Source organism: Hirundo rustica, chromosome 18 (assembly GCF_015227805.2).
Source record: "Hirundo rustica isolate bHirRus1 chromosome 18, bHirRus1.pri.v3, whole genome shotgun sequence".
Taxonomy (NCBI): domain Eukaryota; kingdom Metazoa; phylum Chordata; class Aves; order Passeriformes; family Hirundinidae; genus Hirundo; species Hirundo rustica.
This window is the reverse complement of record NC_053467.1, coordinates 1,262,823-1,280,282: the sequence shown is the minus strand read 5'-3', so window position 1 is coordinate 1,280,282 and position 17,460 is coordinate 1,262,823. Positions and strand designations below refer to the sequence as shown.

Below are 17,460 nucleotides of genomic sequence, written 5' to 3'. Positions count from 1 at the left end.
TCCCTGTGCACCCCCTGTGACTGGCATAGCAAGGCAGTGCCACCCCGAGCTCAGCCCTCCTCCTGCTGCTGCCACCGTGCCCCCCCGGCTCCCAAGGGCCTTGTAATTCCTTATTTCCAGCTGAACTCCTTTGCTACACCTGTGTCCTGGGCTGATCTCAGCCCTCCCTGTGGAAGCTCGCAGCTCATTAAAGCGTGGCCCAAACATCCCTGACAAGATCTGGAATCAGCCAGCACACGCTCAGGCTTTTTACTCCGGCAGTCTTAAGGTGCCGGCTCTGCGTTTGAAGATTTGCAGTTTAATGAATGGCTAATAGGCAGCTCACACAAAGCTGTGCTTTCCTTTGGCTTGGTGTGAAGCTGGGGAAGTGACTGCCTCCCTCTGAGGAGCTCCTAAAAGTACCCAGCATGGTCAATTTTCAGTTCATACTGGAATTTGAGGCAAGGGGAATAATCCAGAGGTAGCAAAGCCAAACAAGATGTTCAGAGATAGCAAATGTGAGCGCCTCTTCTCCCCTCCCACTCCTTTCGTTGTTGTAACACGAATAAACTCCTCAGCCAGAGAAGCAAAACCATCAGTGAGTGCCCCAGCAGCGGTGTCACAGGTCGTGGCCACCCTGCAAGCTCCTGGTGACAGTCAAGAAGGCTCTCACAGGAGGACTGAAGTGCTCATGGCTCTGTCAGGAATAAAATCTGCCTGAGAGCAAGCAGAGTGTGACCTCAGTGCCCTGCGTCGTGCCTGGGGCCGCGCTCCCGCAGCTCATTTCCTTCCTGGAGTGATCTCTGTCATTATCCAAGCTGTCCCTGCCACTTGGTCCTTGGAAGGGAGTGAGCAAAGCCTTGTCTGCACTCCTCCACGGAAGGATATCCAGCCCCTGCTTCGGCTGAGGTGATTTTTAGGGAGCTTCCAGGGAAAATGTGAGCCTGTCATTTTCCCCAGGCTCTGACAAGTCCAGTTCCTCCCACAGATTTCTGAGGTCACATTGCAGCAAACGAGCCGTAATTGCTGTGAAGGAATCAGAGCCAAAGGGACTTGCAGGGGAATTTCAAATGAGCGGATATTTCTGAACTGCCCCCGAGGTGCAGCTGAGGAGCTTTCCCAGCTTTAGCCCCCCGTGTGGCTGCAGTAACAGCCCACGCATCGTCCCTGCTGACGGGAGCCCAGGGCTGGGAAGAGCAGCACCAGGAGGGAATTGGAGTGCAGAGCCCAAAATATGAATATTGGTGGCCCTGGCTGTAAAATTACCCTGCCCTAGCTGGCACTGGCCCTGCAGGCCAGGTTTGGCCCTTTGGATCACAGAATTTTAACTGTATTATGTGCACCCAGAAGGTCCCCAGCAAGCAGAAGCCTTGCTCAGGTTCCAGCTCGGAAGTAAAGCAAAGCTTTGAGTGAGACCTTCCAGAGTAAACCTGGGGAGTGCAGCTGATCCCATGGACAGCAGGGGCTTCATGCCTTGTTGGAAAAAAGGGGTTTGGCTACTTAATTTAATTTTTTAGACACTACAAAGATCCTCTTGCATTGGAGCTTTCCCTCTTTAGTACTTACTGACGAAGCTGTGCTGGTGACCAGAAAATAATTTCGTTTCGTTACGCTTTTCTTCCACGGCTCCATTAGTCCGGAATGCCAAATTCAGCTTAAAATTCAATTTTATATAATCACCTCTCTCCATCAATACACCAGAGAAAACCGGCTCATAAGCTGCATTGTCCTGAGGCTCAGCTGAGGCTCCAGCCACATCCATCTCCTTGTGAGCGTGACCTCGGGAGGAATAAGAGAGCCAAGAGGAGGGGAGGCTGCCTCGTGTCACGGGGACATTTGAAAACCCTCATTTTGCAAGCTGCTGGTCTGACACTAACTTCTGTCAGCATTTGGATTTTAACAGGATGGGGCGAGCTCTTTGAAAGGTGCCCACGGCTGGCAGGGATGGTTTTGGAGACGCTGACAGGGCAGAGGGAGTTCTCACCGTTCAGGCAGGGGCTCTCTCACAGCATCCCTCTCTCCTCCCTTGGGCACAGGTGCAAGCCCTTCTGGAAGAGATGCTGGAGAAGCTCACGGACGAGTTCAACATGCCAGAGCTGCTGGCAAAGGTGGAGGAGAGGACGCCCTACGCCGTGGTTGCCCTGCAGGAGTGCGAGCGCATGAACGTCCTCACGGCCGAAATGCGGCGCTCGCTCGCCGAGCTGGAGCTGGGGCTGAAGGTACTGCTGCCTGGGAGGGGATGGACACAGTCGGAGGATAAAGTGTGGGGGTTTATTAAAGCCTTCAGTTGATGCACCTTGGGCAGTCAAACAAGCCTCCCAGAGGCTGCACCCAAGATGGACCATGGTCAAGAGTTTTTCAGACGGAAATAAGTTTGGTCTGTTTGCATTTCAGGGGTTAATTGTCCAATTACGGCTTCAGGTGATGAAGTTGTATTCCCCCAGTTTGCTCCACCCCAATTCACTTCTGTTTATGCTTTTTGGGCCCTGAGGCTGTGGTGAGTCCTTGGATCTCAGGCACAGAGGGATTGCTGTGTCTGACCAAAATGTGAAGAGTTAACTACACTTTATAGAGCTGTGCACCAACGCACTGTAAGATTTGAAAAATACAAAAGCTAAAATCTCAAGGCATCAGCAGCTGGCAAATCCTGCAGGGTCCTGCTCAGGGAATAACTGGGGTGACAGGGAAGCATTTCCTGCTGGCTGCAGAGCCAGCCTGGCTCCGCAGGGCTCGCAGATGGGTTTGCAGTGGCGCCGTGTCCCCAGGCACACACAGCGGTTCTTGGCTTTTGGGAGCAGGGGACAAGAACTTCTGGCCATCCCAGATTGCGCCACAGCAGCAGCAGGTCACTCACAAATTGAGACATGGCCTACTTAAAGGTGAGCCAAAAATCACATCCTTTCATAAAATGTCCCATGAGCCGGGGGAGCTTGGAGCAAAGTGTCTCAGAGGCACAGGCTGAGCTGAAATCAAAGATCCCTTTTGTGTGAAGGCACAAAATGTCCGGAACTGTAAGAGAAAAAAGGCTAAAATCACAAGGGTTTGGGGAGGGAATACAACTGCCCTTGCTGGGTGTGAGCCCTGTGCTGGAGGTTCCACGGGGCTCCTCTGCAGCTGCTTCTCCCCCCTGGTGTGGAAGGAGACTCTGCCCCAGGGGGGGATGTCTGTGTCCCCTGGGTGCTGGCTTTGCCACACCAGTTAGGACGCAGATTTCTGGGCTCAGCAGGGCGGGAGGGAGGTCTGTGATTGATGCTGCGTCCACTGGTAGGAGAAGTCACCTCCTGCCTCCCCCCCCGGCACTCAGTGGGACAAAATGTAAAAGGCTCCTTAGAGGATGAACGAGAGAATTCTCAAAACCTCGTGCCTACGGGCCCAGAGTTAGAAATGAATGCAGGGCTTGATGTGAGACCTTGGACAAGGCTTCCGGATTTAGAGATTAGAAGCAAGAACGTGGATTTGCAGTTTAAGTAGAAACATGTTAAGCTAGGTAATGGAAGGTTTTAGGGTTTAAAGTTGAAGATATAGAAGTAGTTACAAAGGTAGTAAGAGGTTTTAAGGTGCAGTTTTGTAAGTTTGTATGTTGTTATATGTCACCGAGACACACAAGGAAATCACACGCAGACAAGAGATTTTCGCAGAGGTTCCTCTGATCCAGCTCCCAGCTGAAAGAGCGGAGAGAAGAGACCCCTTTGTTTATTCTTTTACTTTTTATACATTTGTGGGTCTAGCAGAAGATTGGCTTTTTGGGGTTTCCACCCCTCAGCCTCAGTGGCCAGACAAATTGTCAGTTACAATTGTTTTCAGGTTAGAAATATGCAAACAAAAGACAGAGAATGAAAAACAAAGGATTTGTTTATATTACTTCTGTGGGAAAGGTAGAAAAACTGCTCTAATATTGTACAGTAGCTAAAAGATCTGACTCCATTTATGAAAATCAAAAGGCTAATAAAGAAACTCAGAAAAACCAGGGTAACAGTTATAGCATTGGTTAAGGAAGTCCTCATTGCGGCAAAAATGTGTAAAACAAAATCATTAATTATTGGGTTAAAGACATGAACATTCTTTGTGGCAGTAGTTTATTGGCTAATAAGTCTTTGAAAGGCATTGTAACTGGAGATCTTGTGACCTCTGCCTTACCTGGTGAAGACTTTCTCACCCTTCGTGAGGCTGTAGAGGATAAGAGCAATGAAGTCCCACCTCTCTTGCACAATCCCCACAGCCCTGAGCTGGAATCACATCCCAAACCTCTCCCAGGGGCAGCTTGGAAAAGAAACCTCCAGCTGCCCAGCCTGCACGAGGAGGGGCAGGCTTGGCTGGGGATTTTGGCACCCAGCTGCTCCCAAATCCCAGCTGCACCCAGGAGCCGCAGCTGCAGATGTGTCTGCAGTGCATTTGCTGCTGGTGCTCATTAAAGGAGAGATATCCTGGACACTTGTGGTGGGTCCGTGTGTACGGCCCGTTTTGAAAGAAGCTGATATTTATGTGGTCAATTATCATAAACAGATTTCACTTATTTTCTAGCATAAGGCAGTGGAATTGAAAATTCCGTTTCCTGAGACAGGTAAACAGAAGTGATTTAATGTTTCAATCCCAGAGCCCCAAACAAGATATAATTGTGGCTTGGACAGTGTGTGGCAATTAGATTTAATGTGGGGAAGAATGTGCTGTTTAATATTGGTAGGGGAACGAGGGGATGCACGGGCTTAAATAAACCACAAACCAAATTAACCACAGGAATCTGTAGCACGGGGTGCAAACCTCTCCCCAAACCCTGGCACGGATCACGGCAGGGAAGGGGATGGGATCTGCAGAAAAGGCTCCTCAGAAGGGCTGCAGCATTCCCGAGCTGGGATTCAGAGACACCCTGGGGCTGGGACGGAGGAGAACTGCAGAGCAGAGGAGCAGCAGCATTTGGCACTTCCTCATCTGCTGTTTGCTGCAGAGACACATCTGCAGGGTCATCAGAGGGCAGTGCACAGACCCACGGGGTCCTCAGGGCTGGAAAAGACCTCGGAGGTCACCGGGTCCAGCCATGACCCAGCAGCAGCACCGTGCTGAGCCACGGCCTCAGCTGCCACATCCAAAGGGGTTTTTGGGCTCTTCCAGGGAATTTTGGCTCAGTTGGCGCTGGCACCACCAAGGCTGTGAGGTCAATCCCTGGACACAGGACATTTACTTAAGATCTGGACTGGATGATCCTCCCTTCCAGCCGGGAATATTCCAGCAGCCTGTGGTTGGTGACTCCACCACGGCTCTGGGCAGCCTGTCCCAGTGCTTTACAAGCCACTGCCTGAAGAAAGCTCCCCTGATCTCCAAACCAGGCACAGCCTGAGCCCAGTTCTTGTGTCTGCAGGCAAAGGTCAGTGTGGGTCCTTGCAGGGCTGAATTGAACCTTGTGCAGGACCCAAAACCCTGCTGAGCATCACCTCCCACACCTGGGGGACCACGGAGCACCCAGAGGGGGCTGATGGCTCTTTCTGATGCTGCCCTGACCTGACTTCTGGGCCTTTCCCTGAAGAAATCCTGCTTTAATTGTCCTTCCTGACAATTAAAGAGCTGTTAAGGCTCCTTGGTCTCTGGGGCTGGGGGTCTGCACTGACAGCACTCAGAGGAGGAGAGTTTACAAGCCAGGCCCCACGGAGCTGAGCAGAGAATAAATCGAGCCCAGAGAAAACAAGGCTTATTGTTTTTAACTGACTGAAGGATCTGCCAAAAGAAGGCGATTCAGAAATGTCACGCCTAATTTGAATTTTTGAATAATTCATGGTGTCGCCCTAGCGGAAAGTGATTGTTTGGTCCAAAAATAGGAGACATCCCATTAGGAGGAAGAGAAATTGCAATAGACTGGTAGCCATCAGAAATAACTGGCATGTTGCATTTCAAAGCCCTTTGTTCTGGCTGGCTTGGGTGGAACCAGAGCCTGGGCTGAAGCACTTGCATGTTAATGTTGTACCAGCCTCGGTTTTGTTTTTTGTTTTTTTTTTTTTTTTTTTTTTTTTTTTTTTGCAAGCAGATCCTCTGGTTTGCAATTTGGGTGAAGGATGAGCCTCCAAAATGAGGGTAATATATATTGTAAAATAACAAAGACCAAATTTTGATCGGCAGGCTGGGTATCAAGTGAAAATAACCTGAACTGAGGAAACAGTTTGCACCTACAGTGCGCTCATCTTGAGGGAATGGCTGCTGGCTGATTAGGATTTCCTTCAAGGGTGTCTTTAAATGAAAATTACTCCCAGCGTTTGGGGGGGAAAAAAAAAAAAGAAAATAAAAAGTAACTTGACTAATTTCTGATGCACTTTAGTATTCAGCATCTGAAATGCAAATGTATGCATAATTGTGTTTGGACAACTCTATGAGATTGCTGCTGTAGATGCTTTGAGCCCTCACAGGAGACTCAAAGCATGCTTGAGTGCGCAGGCTTTAAAAATTGCTTTCCTCAAGCCTTGCTGAGAATTACGTTTGCTAATTCATTTGTTTCCTGAAAGTAAAACTAGACATGATATATGATCGAGGGGGGGTTGTCTTTAAATCAGTTTGGCCGCTTGCACACATTCTGCCGTGTTCTTACCCACGTCAAGACACTTCCAAGGAGCACAAAATCCTCCTGTTTCAGAGTCCTGCTGTGGCCAGTGCAGGACGTTTTGTTCTTCCTGCATGTTCTCCCCATGGCTCCAGCCCAGCCCGTTGGCAGTTCCTCTTTGTGTCCCGTTTCTCCTGAGGATGGAACCGTGATGGACATTTCGGGAGGCTGTTCCTCATATTTTAGTGTTAATCGCAAGTGCTGCTTCTTCCAGCTTTTCATTTAACCTCGTTTGCTTGTTTTTAGCTTCGAAACCCATCCTGAACCCTTTGCACTCAGGGTTTTCTCTATCCACCAGAAGTCTGCTCTCCGTGGGGAAACCCAGCAGGTTCAGGAGCCTTTTCTGCAGATCCCATCTCCTTCCCTGCCGTGATCTGTGGCAGGGTTTGGGGAGAGGTTTTCATCCTGTGTTACAGATTCCTGCGGTTAATTTTGGTTTTGTTTTATTTGCACTCTCTACATCCCCTCGTTCCCCTACCGATATTAAACAGCACATTCTTCCCCACATTAAATCTAAGTGCCACACCGTGTGCAAGTCACAGTTCTGTGGCTTGGTGACATTAAAGGTGATTTTCAGCTGTCAGTGTGACCCACAGGGCACGGTCAGCACCGGGACAAACTGCAGAGATCTTTGACTGCTGGGCTCTGACAAGCATTGCTGAACAACTGTGGGGGCTGCTTTGCGAAGATTTCAACTTTTGCTAGATTTTTGTGGCCCCAGCAAAGGGCACCTCTGATGACCTCACGGCTGGAGGCACTGAAGTCCTGTGGAAAGAACAGTTGGAATCTTTTAATGTGAATAGACTGACCCAATTCCCTCCCCCTCGTTCTCAGCGATGGCTCAACTGATTTCAGTTAATCTTTCCAAAAAACACTTAGCCCGAGGCAAAGAGAAATCGTAAATCAGATGAATTTTTGGCCAAATGATAAGGGAACAAAAGGAAGTGTTTACAATGGAGAGCAGTGATGGACATTATCTGTGGGTCTCCAGAGTGCTGGGGGCGTGTTGTACCCCTCCAGCTGAGCACAGAGATTTGAGTTGTGGGGATCATTCCATAGCAGGGAAGCTGAGCTGGCATTTGCAGGTTTCTCTCTGTGCCCTGCTTGGCTCCAGCGAGCCAGAATCACAGAGGAGCTGGTGAGGACATGGTCTGGTCCGAGCCCGTCCCGAGCAGGGACTGGCAGAGCAGGTTGTTCTGGACCGTGCCCTGGTGGCTTTTGAACACTTCCAGGAATGGAAACTCCACAGCCTCTGTGGACAACCTGTTCCAGTGTTCAGCCACCCTCACGTTGTCTTTCAGTGGAATGTCCTGGAATTCAGCTCCTCTGGCAGAACTGATACAGGTTTCTAAAAGCTTTAAAACTAATTAATTGCTGCACAAAGGAAAAGTCAAACCTCTCTCTTTATCTCACTTGGCTGAATCGTATCTTACTTTGTTGTGCTCCTTCCCTGCTGTGGAAGGAGCTGTGATTACATTTGCAGACAACACGTGAAGTCAAAAAGAAAATCTTGCACTGCAGAGCAGTAAATGAGGGGAGGAGCGAGGAGAAGTGGAGAAGAGGAGGGGGATAGGACTTGACAAAACAAGTATTTGGACAGTTTTAGAGCAGATCATCAGAAACTCCAGTATCCTGCCCTGGCAGTGAGTGAGAACAGCTTTGCACCCCTGAAAATCTGCCAGTCCATGAGAGAAAACAGGAAAAACACTGGTACAACTGAGGGCCACTCCTGCTGCTGTCACTGTTACACAGCTCTTGCTCCCAGCAGTGTTTTTACAGCAGGATGCGGGGATGTGCAATAGAAAAGCGTGCGGGAAAACGCCAAACCCGTGAGGTCACCCACAGCCCGCGGGTGTGTGGGGTGCTGTGCTCTCCCCCGTGCCCTGGCCAGCTCTGCCTCCAGGCAGGCTGTGCTGGGCAGCTGTGGGTGCTGACCGTGCCCTTTGTCACCAGGGGGAACTGACCATGACCGGCGACATGGAGGCCTTGCACAACTCCCTCTTCTTGGACGCCGTGCCCGAGTCCTGGGCGAGGAGATCTTACCCTTCCACGGCCAGCCTGGGCTCGTGGTTTGCCGACCTCCTGGCTCGCATCAGCGAGCTGGAAGCCTGGACCAGGGACTTCTCCTTGCCCTCCACGCTGTGGCTCGGAGGGTTCTTCAACCCCCAGTCCATCCTGACGGCCGTCATGCAGACGGCGGCGCGGAGGAACAAGTGGCCGCTGGACAAGATGACGTTGCAGTGTGACGTGACAAAGAAGAGCAGAGAGGATTTTGCCAGTGCTCCTCGTGAGGGGGCCTACATCCACGGGCTGTTCATGGAGGGAGCGCGCTGGGATGCTCAGGTGAGCTCTGCAGGGCTCTGGGGCTGAGGGAGAATCGCGGGTGGGGCCTCGCAATTCTGATCTGACACTTATTTCACAGAATCACACAGAATCACAGAATTACACAGAATGACAGACACACAGGATCACACAGAAATCACACAATCACACACAATCACAGAATCACCAGGCTGGAAGAGACCTCCAAGATCATCGGGTCCAACCCAGCCCCAACACCTCAACTAAACCCTGGCACCCAGTGCCACATCCAGGCTTTGTTTAAACACATCCAGGTGTGGTGACTCCACCACCTCTGCAGGCAGATAATTCCATTATTTTTCATCCCATTCATTCATTATCATTCCATTTATTATTCTTTCCATGAAAAGCTCTTTCCTAATATTCGACCTATTTGTCACCTCCCTCTCTGCCATGGTTTTCCATGAAGGATAGGAAATTAGGGAAAGCTGTGAGCTCCCTGATGGATGCCATTTCATCAGATATCCTCGAGGAGTTCAAAGCTCCAGGCTGTTTTTCTCTCTGGAAATGGCCTGAATGGGGCCTGGGAAGCCACGGGGAGCACTGGCAAAGGCTCTGCTGGAAGATGGCAGTGAGGGTCTCACGTGGGTCAGGTCACATCTGTGCTCTGGTGGGTTGGGCTCTGCTCACAGCAGCAGAACAGGGACCAGCCCTGTCCAGCTCCCAGCTCTGGCCCTGTAATTCCCTGGCTGTCCCCTTCTCCAGGCCACACAGAGCCCTTGGGAGATCACAGCCCCTACCACAGGGAGCACTGGGTTTCTGCTGCCCCGAAAACCTGGCAGAAATCAGCTGGACACACCAGGACAGAGAGTGTTCTTAAAAATTCCCGGTCCTGAATATCAAATACTCCATTTAAGAACATCCCAGTGCTTGCTGTTGTGTTTTCCTTGCCACTGTTACTGGAAAATGAGTTCTGTCTGGGTTTTACCCATCTCCAGGCAATGCTGGGAGTGAGGAGTGACAGGTTTTGGTGTGCAAAGCCAGAAATCTTTGGGAAATACTTGGCTTCTCCCCTCTGCCTCCCTCCAATAACTGGTATGGGTGATTGCATCCAGCAGTGGCATTTGTCTTCAGAGACCATCCCAACTCCAGTAAATGTGTTTTTCTGATTACATTTTCCTTGTGATTGAAAGATACTGAGCAATTATGTTCATGGAGCCATTCATAATCTCTGGGTATCATGCTTCAATTTATTTCAGAAAGGAAAAGGATATTTTTATGGGTTGCTGCTCACACTGAAATATCATTTCTACCTAGTGGAACTATTCATTTTACCTATAATCCAGTGAGTACCGGTGTGTATTAATGGATGCAGGACTTTTAAAACAGGTGCACAGCTCTTTTGGGTTGTACTCCTTCCAAATTAATCCTCTGATAAAAATGGCAGGCCACATTTAGAAGAATTCCTCTGGGGAGCACCTCCACTTTTAAAAGAATATTTCACATTTAGGTTGTTCCTCCAAAAAAAAAAGGATAGAGTCCTTCTATGTTCTGCTACTCGCATTTTTCTATTTATTTAAACATTTATGTTTGCCCTTGGGTGTCTTAAATTTATAAAACATTCATTACAAAACAGCAGGCAGCTATTAGATGAAATGAAACTAAGCAGATTATTTTGGGTGCAAATGATCTCTGGCAGCAGCCCTGTTAAAGTCGCCGGGACTCAGTGGCAGTCAGAGGGATGCCATGGCTGGGGGCACTTGGAGACACTTTATCTCCAGCTGCTGGCTGATTCTTGGCTTTCTTGCCCTCTGCCATTGAGAGTTTGATGCCAGGAGTGTGCCCTGTCCCTGCCCAAGGGGTTGGAGCGTGGTGGGAGAAGGGCAGGGGTGGGGTTTACACCACGTGTGCTCCATGGAGCTTTGGCAGCTGTGGACAGCACAGCTCCTGCCGTGGAACCACAGGATCCCAGACTGGCTGGGCTGGAAGGGACCTTGGAGACCATCTCATCCCACCCCACCACGGGCAGGGACACCTTCCACTGCCCCGGGCTGCTCCAAACCCCGTCCAACCTGGTCTGGGACACCTCCAGGGATGGGGCAGCCACAGGGCAGGGAAGAAGTTTTTCATTCCCCTTGTCCAGCTGAAGCCACTGAGCCCCATCCATCACTTGGGGGGCACCTTGGAGTGCTCTCTGCTGGCTCCTTGTCCCCATTCCCTGCTGGCTCCCTGTCCCCAATCCCTGCTGGCTCCATGTCCCCCTTCTCTGCTGGCTCCATGTCCCCGTTCCCTGCTGGCTCCATGTCCCCCTTCTCTGCTGGCTCCATGTCCCCAATCCCTGCTGGCTCCATGTCCCCCTTTTCTGCTGGCTCCCTGTCCCCAATCCCTGCTGGCTCCCTGTCCCCATTCCCTGCTGGCTCCCTGTCCCCAATCTCTGCTGGCTCCCTGTCCCCAATCCCTGCTGGCTCCATGTCCCCAATCCCTGCTGGCTCCCTGTCCCCGTTCTCTGCTGGCTCCCTGTCCCCAATCCCTGCTGGCTCCATGTCCCCAATCCCTGCTGGCTCCATGTCCCCATTCCCTGCTGGCTCCCTGTCCCCAATCCCTGCTGGCTCCATGTCCCCATTCCCTGCTGGCTCCCTGTCCCCGTTCCCTGCTGGCTCCCTGTCCCCATTCCCTGCTGGCTCCCTGTCCCCATTCCCTGCTGGCTCCCTGTCCCCGCTCCCTGCTGGCTCCATGTCCCTGTTCCCTGCTGGCTCCATGTCCCCAATCCCAGCTGGCTCCCTGTCCCCGTTCCCTGCTGGCTCCCTGTCCCCATTCCCTGCTGGCTCCATGTCCCCATTCCCTGCTGGCTCCCTGTCCCCAATCCCTGCTGGCTCCCTGTCCCCGTTCCCTGCTGGCTCCCTGTCCCCGTTCCCTGCTGGCTCCCTGTCCCCGTTCCCTGCTGGCTCCCTGTCCCCAATCCCAGCTGGCTCCCTGTCCCCGTTCCCTGCTGGCTCCCTGTCCCCGTTCCCTGCTGGCTCCCTGTCCCCAATCCCAGCTGGCTCCCTGTCCCCGTTCCCTGCTGGCTCCCTGTCCCCGTTCCCTGCTGGCTCCCTGTCCCCAATCCCTGCTGGCTCCCTGTCCCCGTTCTCTGCTGGCTCCATGTCCCCAATCCCTGCTGGCTCCATGTCCCCAATCCCTGCTGGCTCCCTGTCCCCAATCCCAGCTGGCTCCATGTCCCCGTTCCCTGCTGGCTCCATGTCCCCGTTCCCTGCTGGCTCCCTGTCCCCATTCCCTGCTGGCTCCATGTCCCCGTTCCCTGCTGGCTCCATGTCCCCATTCCCTGCTGGCTCCCTGTCCCCAATCCCTGCTGGCTCCCTGGCCCCAATCTCTGCTGGCTCCCTGTCCCCGTTCCCTGCTGGCTCCCTGTCCCCAATCCCTGCTGGCTCCCTGTCCCCGTTCCCTGCTGGCTCCAAGAGGTGACTCCATCCCAAAAGCAGCCAGGCCAGGCTGGGGGTCCCTGGGCCGGCTGACCCCAAAGGGGCTGTGGGGTGAGGAAGCTGTGCTGGGACCCTCCCCGTGCAGGGGTTGCAGGGCTGTGGGGTCACCAGGGTTGGCACCCATCTGTCACCAGCCCTGGTTTGTGACGGCTCTGGGTGCCCTCAGCCCCGGTGGCACGTGGCACCGCCACACGGCCGCTCTCACAAGCAGAAGCGGAGGATCCTCCAGGGTCTGAGCTCTCCGGGCACAGAAGGGTGGGTGAGCACCACGAGAGCCGCGCTGCTCGTCAGGGAGAATTGCTTTCAGAGCAGAATTAATTTCTGACGGTGAGAGCGATAAAAAATGCAAATGAGAATCAGCCCAGACATAACAAAATGATATCTCACGTGGAGGTACCTCAGGAAGATTTCAGCTCTTGTTAACCCAGAAACAGGTAGGATATCTCCTGGAAATTTTTTCTGAAGTATTCTCAGCAGTAAAAAAAAAAAAGACCTGATCAAAACCCAGCCGTGGAAATGAAAGCTGTGGAGTTAAGAAGAGTGCATAATAATGTTTCATAAATAGCTACTTTGCAAGGTATTATACGAATTATTTAATGTTTGTTCAGCACGTTGGAAATATGAAATCCTAAATGAGAGGTGGATTTATCTCAGCTGAGCACAGCATATGGCACCGGTACAATTAAACCGAGGTGTGTGGCAAGAGGGATGATTTTTCTTCGCTCATTTGCAGAACTAAATAAACTGCTGGTGAGGTTGAATCTCACCCCACAACTCTGATCCGAGAGCATTTGGAGTAATGATGATATGTGAAGCTCAGCTGCAGTGAGAGGCAGTTTCTTTAGTGCTGAAAAGTTTTGTTTCCATTTCCCTATTTGTTTTCATTTGGTCTCTCTAGCCTCCATTAGGCGGTTTTCCATGGGAGTGGATTGATGTGCAGGGTATTTTATTGTCAGGGAGAGAGAGAGAAAATGCCAGAGAGACCCAAATTAGAGGAACAAACTTGATTTCTTGTCCTGGCAGGGGTTCTCTCCCTCTCCTGGGTTGGGCAGCCTGCTGGGCAGGGCATTGTTGGAGGAGAAAAATGGGATTCGATATTTATTGGTGCTATTCCCTCAGAAAAGTAATTTTCTATTCTCTTGGTTACATCCATGGGAGTGGGAACAGGCCTGTGGTGCCTTTTGGGGTTGTTCTCCTTCCACCCTCACGCCCAGGAGGTGATTCTGCTCTGGCAATACCCTGACAAAGAGATCATGAGGATAATCCCAGGATCGCTGGGGCTGGAGAAGATCCCCCAGACCATCCTGTGAGCGCTGAGTGCCACCTCCAGCCCTTCCTTGGGCACCTCCAGGGATGGGCACTCCCTGGGCAGCCCCTGCCGATGTTTAATCACCCTTTCAGCCTAGAAATTCCTGCAGCTGTCCAGCCTGAGCCTGCCCTGGCACAGCTCAGGGCCTTTCACTGCCCCTGTGATGTTTAATCACCCTTTCAGCCTAGAAATTCCTGCTGCTGTCCAGCCTGAGCCTGCCCTGGCACAGCTCAGGGCCTTTCCCTGCCCCTGTTCCCCGGCAATAGGACAAGAGGAAACGGCCTCAAGCCGCACCTCAGTAGAAACCAGGACAAAAGAAGAGAAACTTTGACCGTGACACGGCTGGGCAGGGCCAGGGACACTGCTCCCACACCAGTCCAGCTCAGGTGTGAGGGTTTGAGCATCTGGGGGGAGTGCAGGCAGCTGGACCTTGAGATGATCTGCACTGAGGAGGGTTGTGGTGGGACAGGGAGCTCTTGGATCCAGACCCTCCTTCCCCAAAGAGACTCCTCCAGCCCCACAGCCGTGGAGAAGCTGTTTGCCCCTCGCAGCAGGGACAGCTTGGACAAAGCTCACGGGGCTCAGGTAGCCCAGAGAGCAGCTGATGGACTCAGTGGAGCTCTGAGCAGGCTTTGTCTCCTTCTCTCCGCAGGCCGGGACGATCACGGACGCCAGGCTCAAGGAGCTCACCCCGGCCATGCCTGTCGTGTTCATCAGGGCCGTTCCTGATGACAAGCAGGACGTCCGGGGCCTGTACCCGTGTCCTCTGTACAAAACACGCCAGAGAGGGCCAACCTATGTGTGGACATTCAACCTCAAAACCAAGGAGAACCCTTCCAAGTGGGTGCTCGCCGGCGTGGCCTTGCTGCTGCAGACCTAAGGCACCGGCGCAGCCTTGGGAGGGCTGCACATCCCTCACAACGCCTTTGTCACACAGTGTAAACGGTTAAATGCTGGGATTAACCCAGGTTTCATCTCTCTGATGGGCTCCCAAGTTATGGAGCCAGGGCTGTCTCAGCATCCTGGGGACGTGACCCCAGCAGGGCCTGCGAGGAGCTGACAGAGGTGCAGAGTGGCACGGCCCGGGTCCGTGGCTGCTGTAAATCGACATCCTGTGATTCCTACATCCAGGAATTCCTGGAAGATTCCCAGCCCAGAGCCCGATATACCACACCCAGAGAGTGCTAAACTTAAATCCAATTTTTATTTCTCTTCCTGATCCAAAGTAGTTTTAAAATCAGTAGCCTTCTCCAAAACACTTAAATAGTCCAGTGACGTGTGAAATTCTCCAGAATTTATTCTTTTCCCTCCGTGGGTGTTTCTTTGTCGTGTGTGTCATGTTGAAAGCTGGGAGGTGAGCAGATGTTGTGGTTATAAGCTGTGTGTTGCTAACGCTCCTGTAAATCTTAGAAACGTTGAAGATGGTCTTGACATCCGACGTGCCTAATGGAATCCACGGGGAAAGTGCAGCGCAGGGATTGTTTAAAGGGAATATGTCGTGGTGGTAGATATTTACTAATGAAAGTAATTTTGTAATTTACTAATAAAAGTCATTTTCCACAGTGACAGTGACGCAGTGGAACACTCTGGGTGGGCACTGTGACAGTGACAGTGACAGTGACACAGTGGAACACTCTGGATGGGCACTGTGACAGTGACAGTGACACAGTGGAACACTGGATGGGCACAGTGACAGTGACAGTGACACAGTGGAACACTGGATGGGCACAGTGACAGTGACACAGTGGAACACGCTGGATGGGCACTGTGACAGTGACACAGTGGAACACTCTGGATGGGCACTGTGACAGTGACAGTGACACAGTGGAACACTGGATGGGCACAGTGACAGTGACAGTGACACAGTGGAGCCTGTTGGGTGGGCACAGTGACAGTGACACAGTGGAACACTCTGGATGGGCACTGTGGCAGTGACAGTGACAGTGACACAGTGGAACACTCTGGATGGGCACAGTGACAGTGACAGTGACACAGTGGAACACGCTGGATGGGCACTGTGGCAGTGACAGTCACACTGAGCACACGGATTTGGGAGTGGCAGGAGCTGGGCTGGGTCCTGGGGAAATGGGGCTTTTCCTGGGGAAAAGGGCAATGCTCCCTGCTTGGAGGCTCTCACAGGCCCTGCCCCTGTGTGACGTTTGCTGTTCCTCTCCTCTCGTCCTCCCAGCCCTCAGCACACCAGCAGCCCTGGGTTTTCTGCTGGGGCTTTGCTGCTGGTGGCAGGTCCCAGGGAGCCTGGCAGGAGGCAGGGGAAGGGGCCAGGGGTGCAGAGGAGTTGGCTCAGTGGTATCAGCACCCGTGAGAGCCCCCAAACCCTCCCACCCTCACCCAGGGCCAGGGTGCAATCTCGGGGCAGGTTTGGGTCTCCAGCAGGGACCGTGACGTTCCTTTGGGGATGCTACAAACCCTCTCACCTGCATAAACCCCCACAGCCAAGGACACCTCCACAAACACCACCCATCTGGAGAGGTCCTCGGCTCTGGCCCTGAATGGGCTCAGGTGTCCAGCACGAGCTGGAGAAGGGGGAGAATCACCAGCCAGCGCTGCTCCAGCTGTTCCCACGGTGGCATTGAAACCGAAATCTCCTGACAGACAGAAATCCAGGAGGCAGCAGCGCCGTGTCCCTCGCCGAGCTCTGCCCTGCTCATGCCTTGCAGCCTCTGAAGCACCACTCACTCCTGGCATTGCCTATCCATCTGCCTCTACCTCAGCCCGGGAGTTTTCACGCTTTTCCCCTCTGGGAGGGAGCTGGGGCTGTGGGGGGCTTGGCTGCCGCTGGGGTTAAAGCAGGGCAGCGTTTCTGTGGGCAGAGTTTGGTTTCTCAGAGCCTCATCTCAGACTGGGTGGGTTCGTGGGTGGCTTTGCCCCATGGCAGAAGATGTGATCAACTCTCTGCCGGTCCAGGGGATCAGCTTTGCTCCCACTGAGAGTCATCCAGGTGGGAGAGGTCCTGAGACTTTGCAGGAGATCCACAGGAACTCTCCTGCCCTGAGCAGCACAGCAGGAATGAGGACATCCAGAATCCTTGTCCTTGCAGCCCTGGAGAGCGACAAACTTCTGGATGAAGGTAAGGAGGGAAAACTCCCTGATGAGAACTTTGTTTAATTGCTAGGCACTGTCTCCAAGGCACAGCCCCAAAAAAATAATGATGAAGGAGCTGGTTATGGCTTAGCAAAAGCCATCTGCAAATATCTAATGGAAGGGAGGGAGCTGTCTTAAGCTGGCTTTTTTAAATTGCCTCTAACCCATAATTGAGGAAACAGAGTCTGTAGAGTATCCCACATAATGAACACCTGCTAGAAGAGGTCTGTTAGCTGGGGAAAGCTTTGCTATTAAATTAAATCCCTCCCAATTTAAATTAAAACCCGCCAATTAGATATGAAATGCAAACTGGTCACTTCCCACAGCTTTGCGAAGTTGGGCACATTGAATTCTCTGTGTATTTCACCGCTCAGGAGGTTCAGATGCATAACCAGAGCACTGCTGAATTAAACACAAAAGAGAAGGGAATTCATTGTGCTCCAGATAATCCATCATGCTGGATTAGTCCTTCACTGGGACTTCTTCAAGGCTTCTTTTACCAGAGGGGAACTTGTGGCTCTGCACAGCTCCTGACAGGAGGGGACAGCCGGGGGGGTCGGGCTCTGGGAACAGGGAACAGGGACAGGAGCAGAGGGAACGGCCTCAGCCTGGGCCAGAGGAGGCTCAGAGTGGACAGCAGCAGGAATTTCCCCATGGAAAGGGAGCTCAGGGATTGGAGCTGCCCAGGGAAGTTTGGATCCCCATCCCTG

General features: G+C 52.3%; 1 protein-coding gene across 1 annotated transcript in view; it reads left to right on the top strand.

Annotated features, from left to right (window-relative positions):
* Positions 1-15,148, top strand: part of DNAH9 (dynein axonemal heavy chain 9) — a 145,594-nt gene extending 130,446 nt beyond the window's left edge. The window contains exons 59-61 of the mRNA XM_040081678.1: positions 2,016-2,198; positions 8,513-8,902; positions 14,301-15,148. Of these exons, the coding sequence (XP_039937612.1) occupies positions 2,016-2,198; positions 8,513-8,902; positions 14,301-14,528 (801 nt within the window). The 3' untranslated portion in view covers positions 14,529-15,148. The remainder of the gene's footprint in view (positions 1-2,015; positions 2,199-8,512; positions 8,903-14,300) is intronic.
* The last annotated feature ends 2,312 nt before the right edge of the window (positions 15,149-17,460 follow it).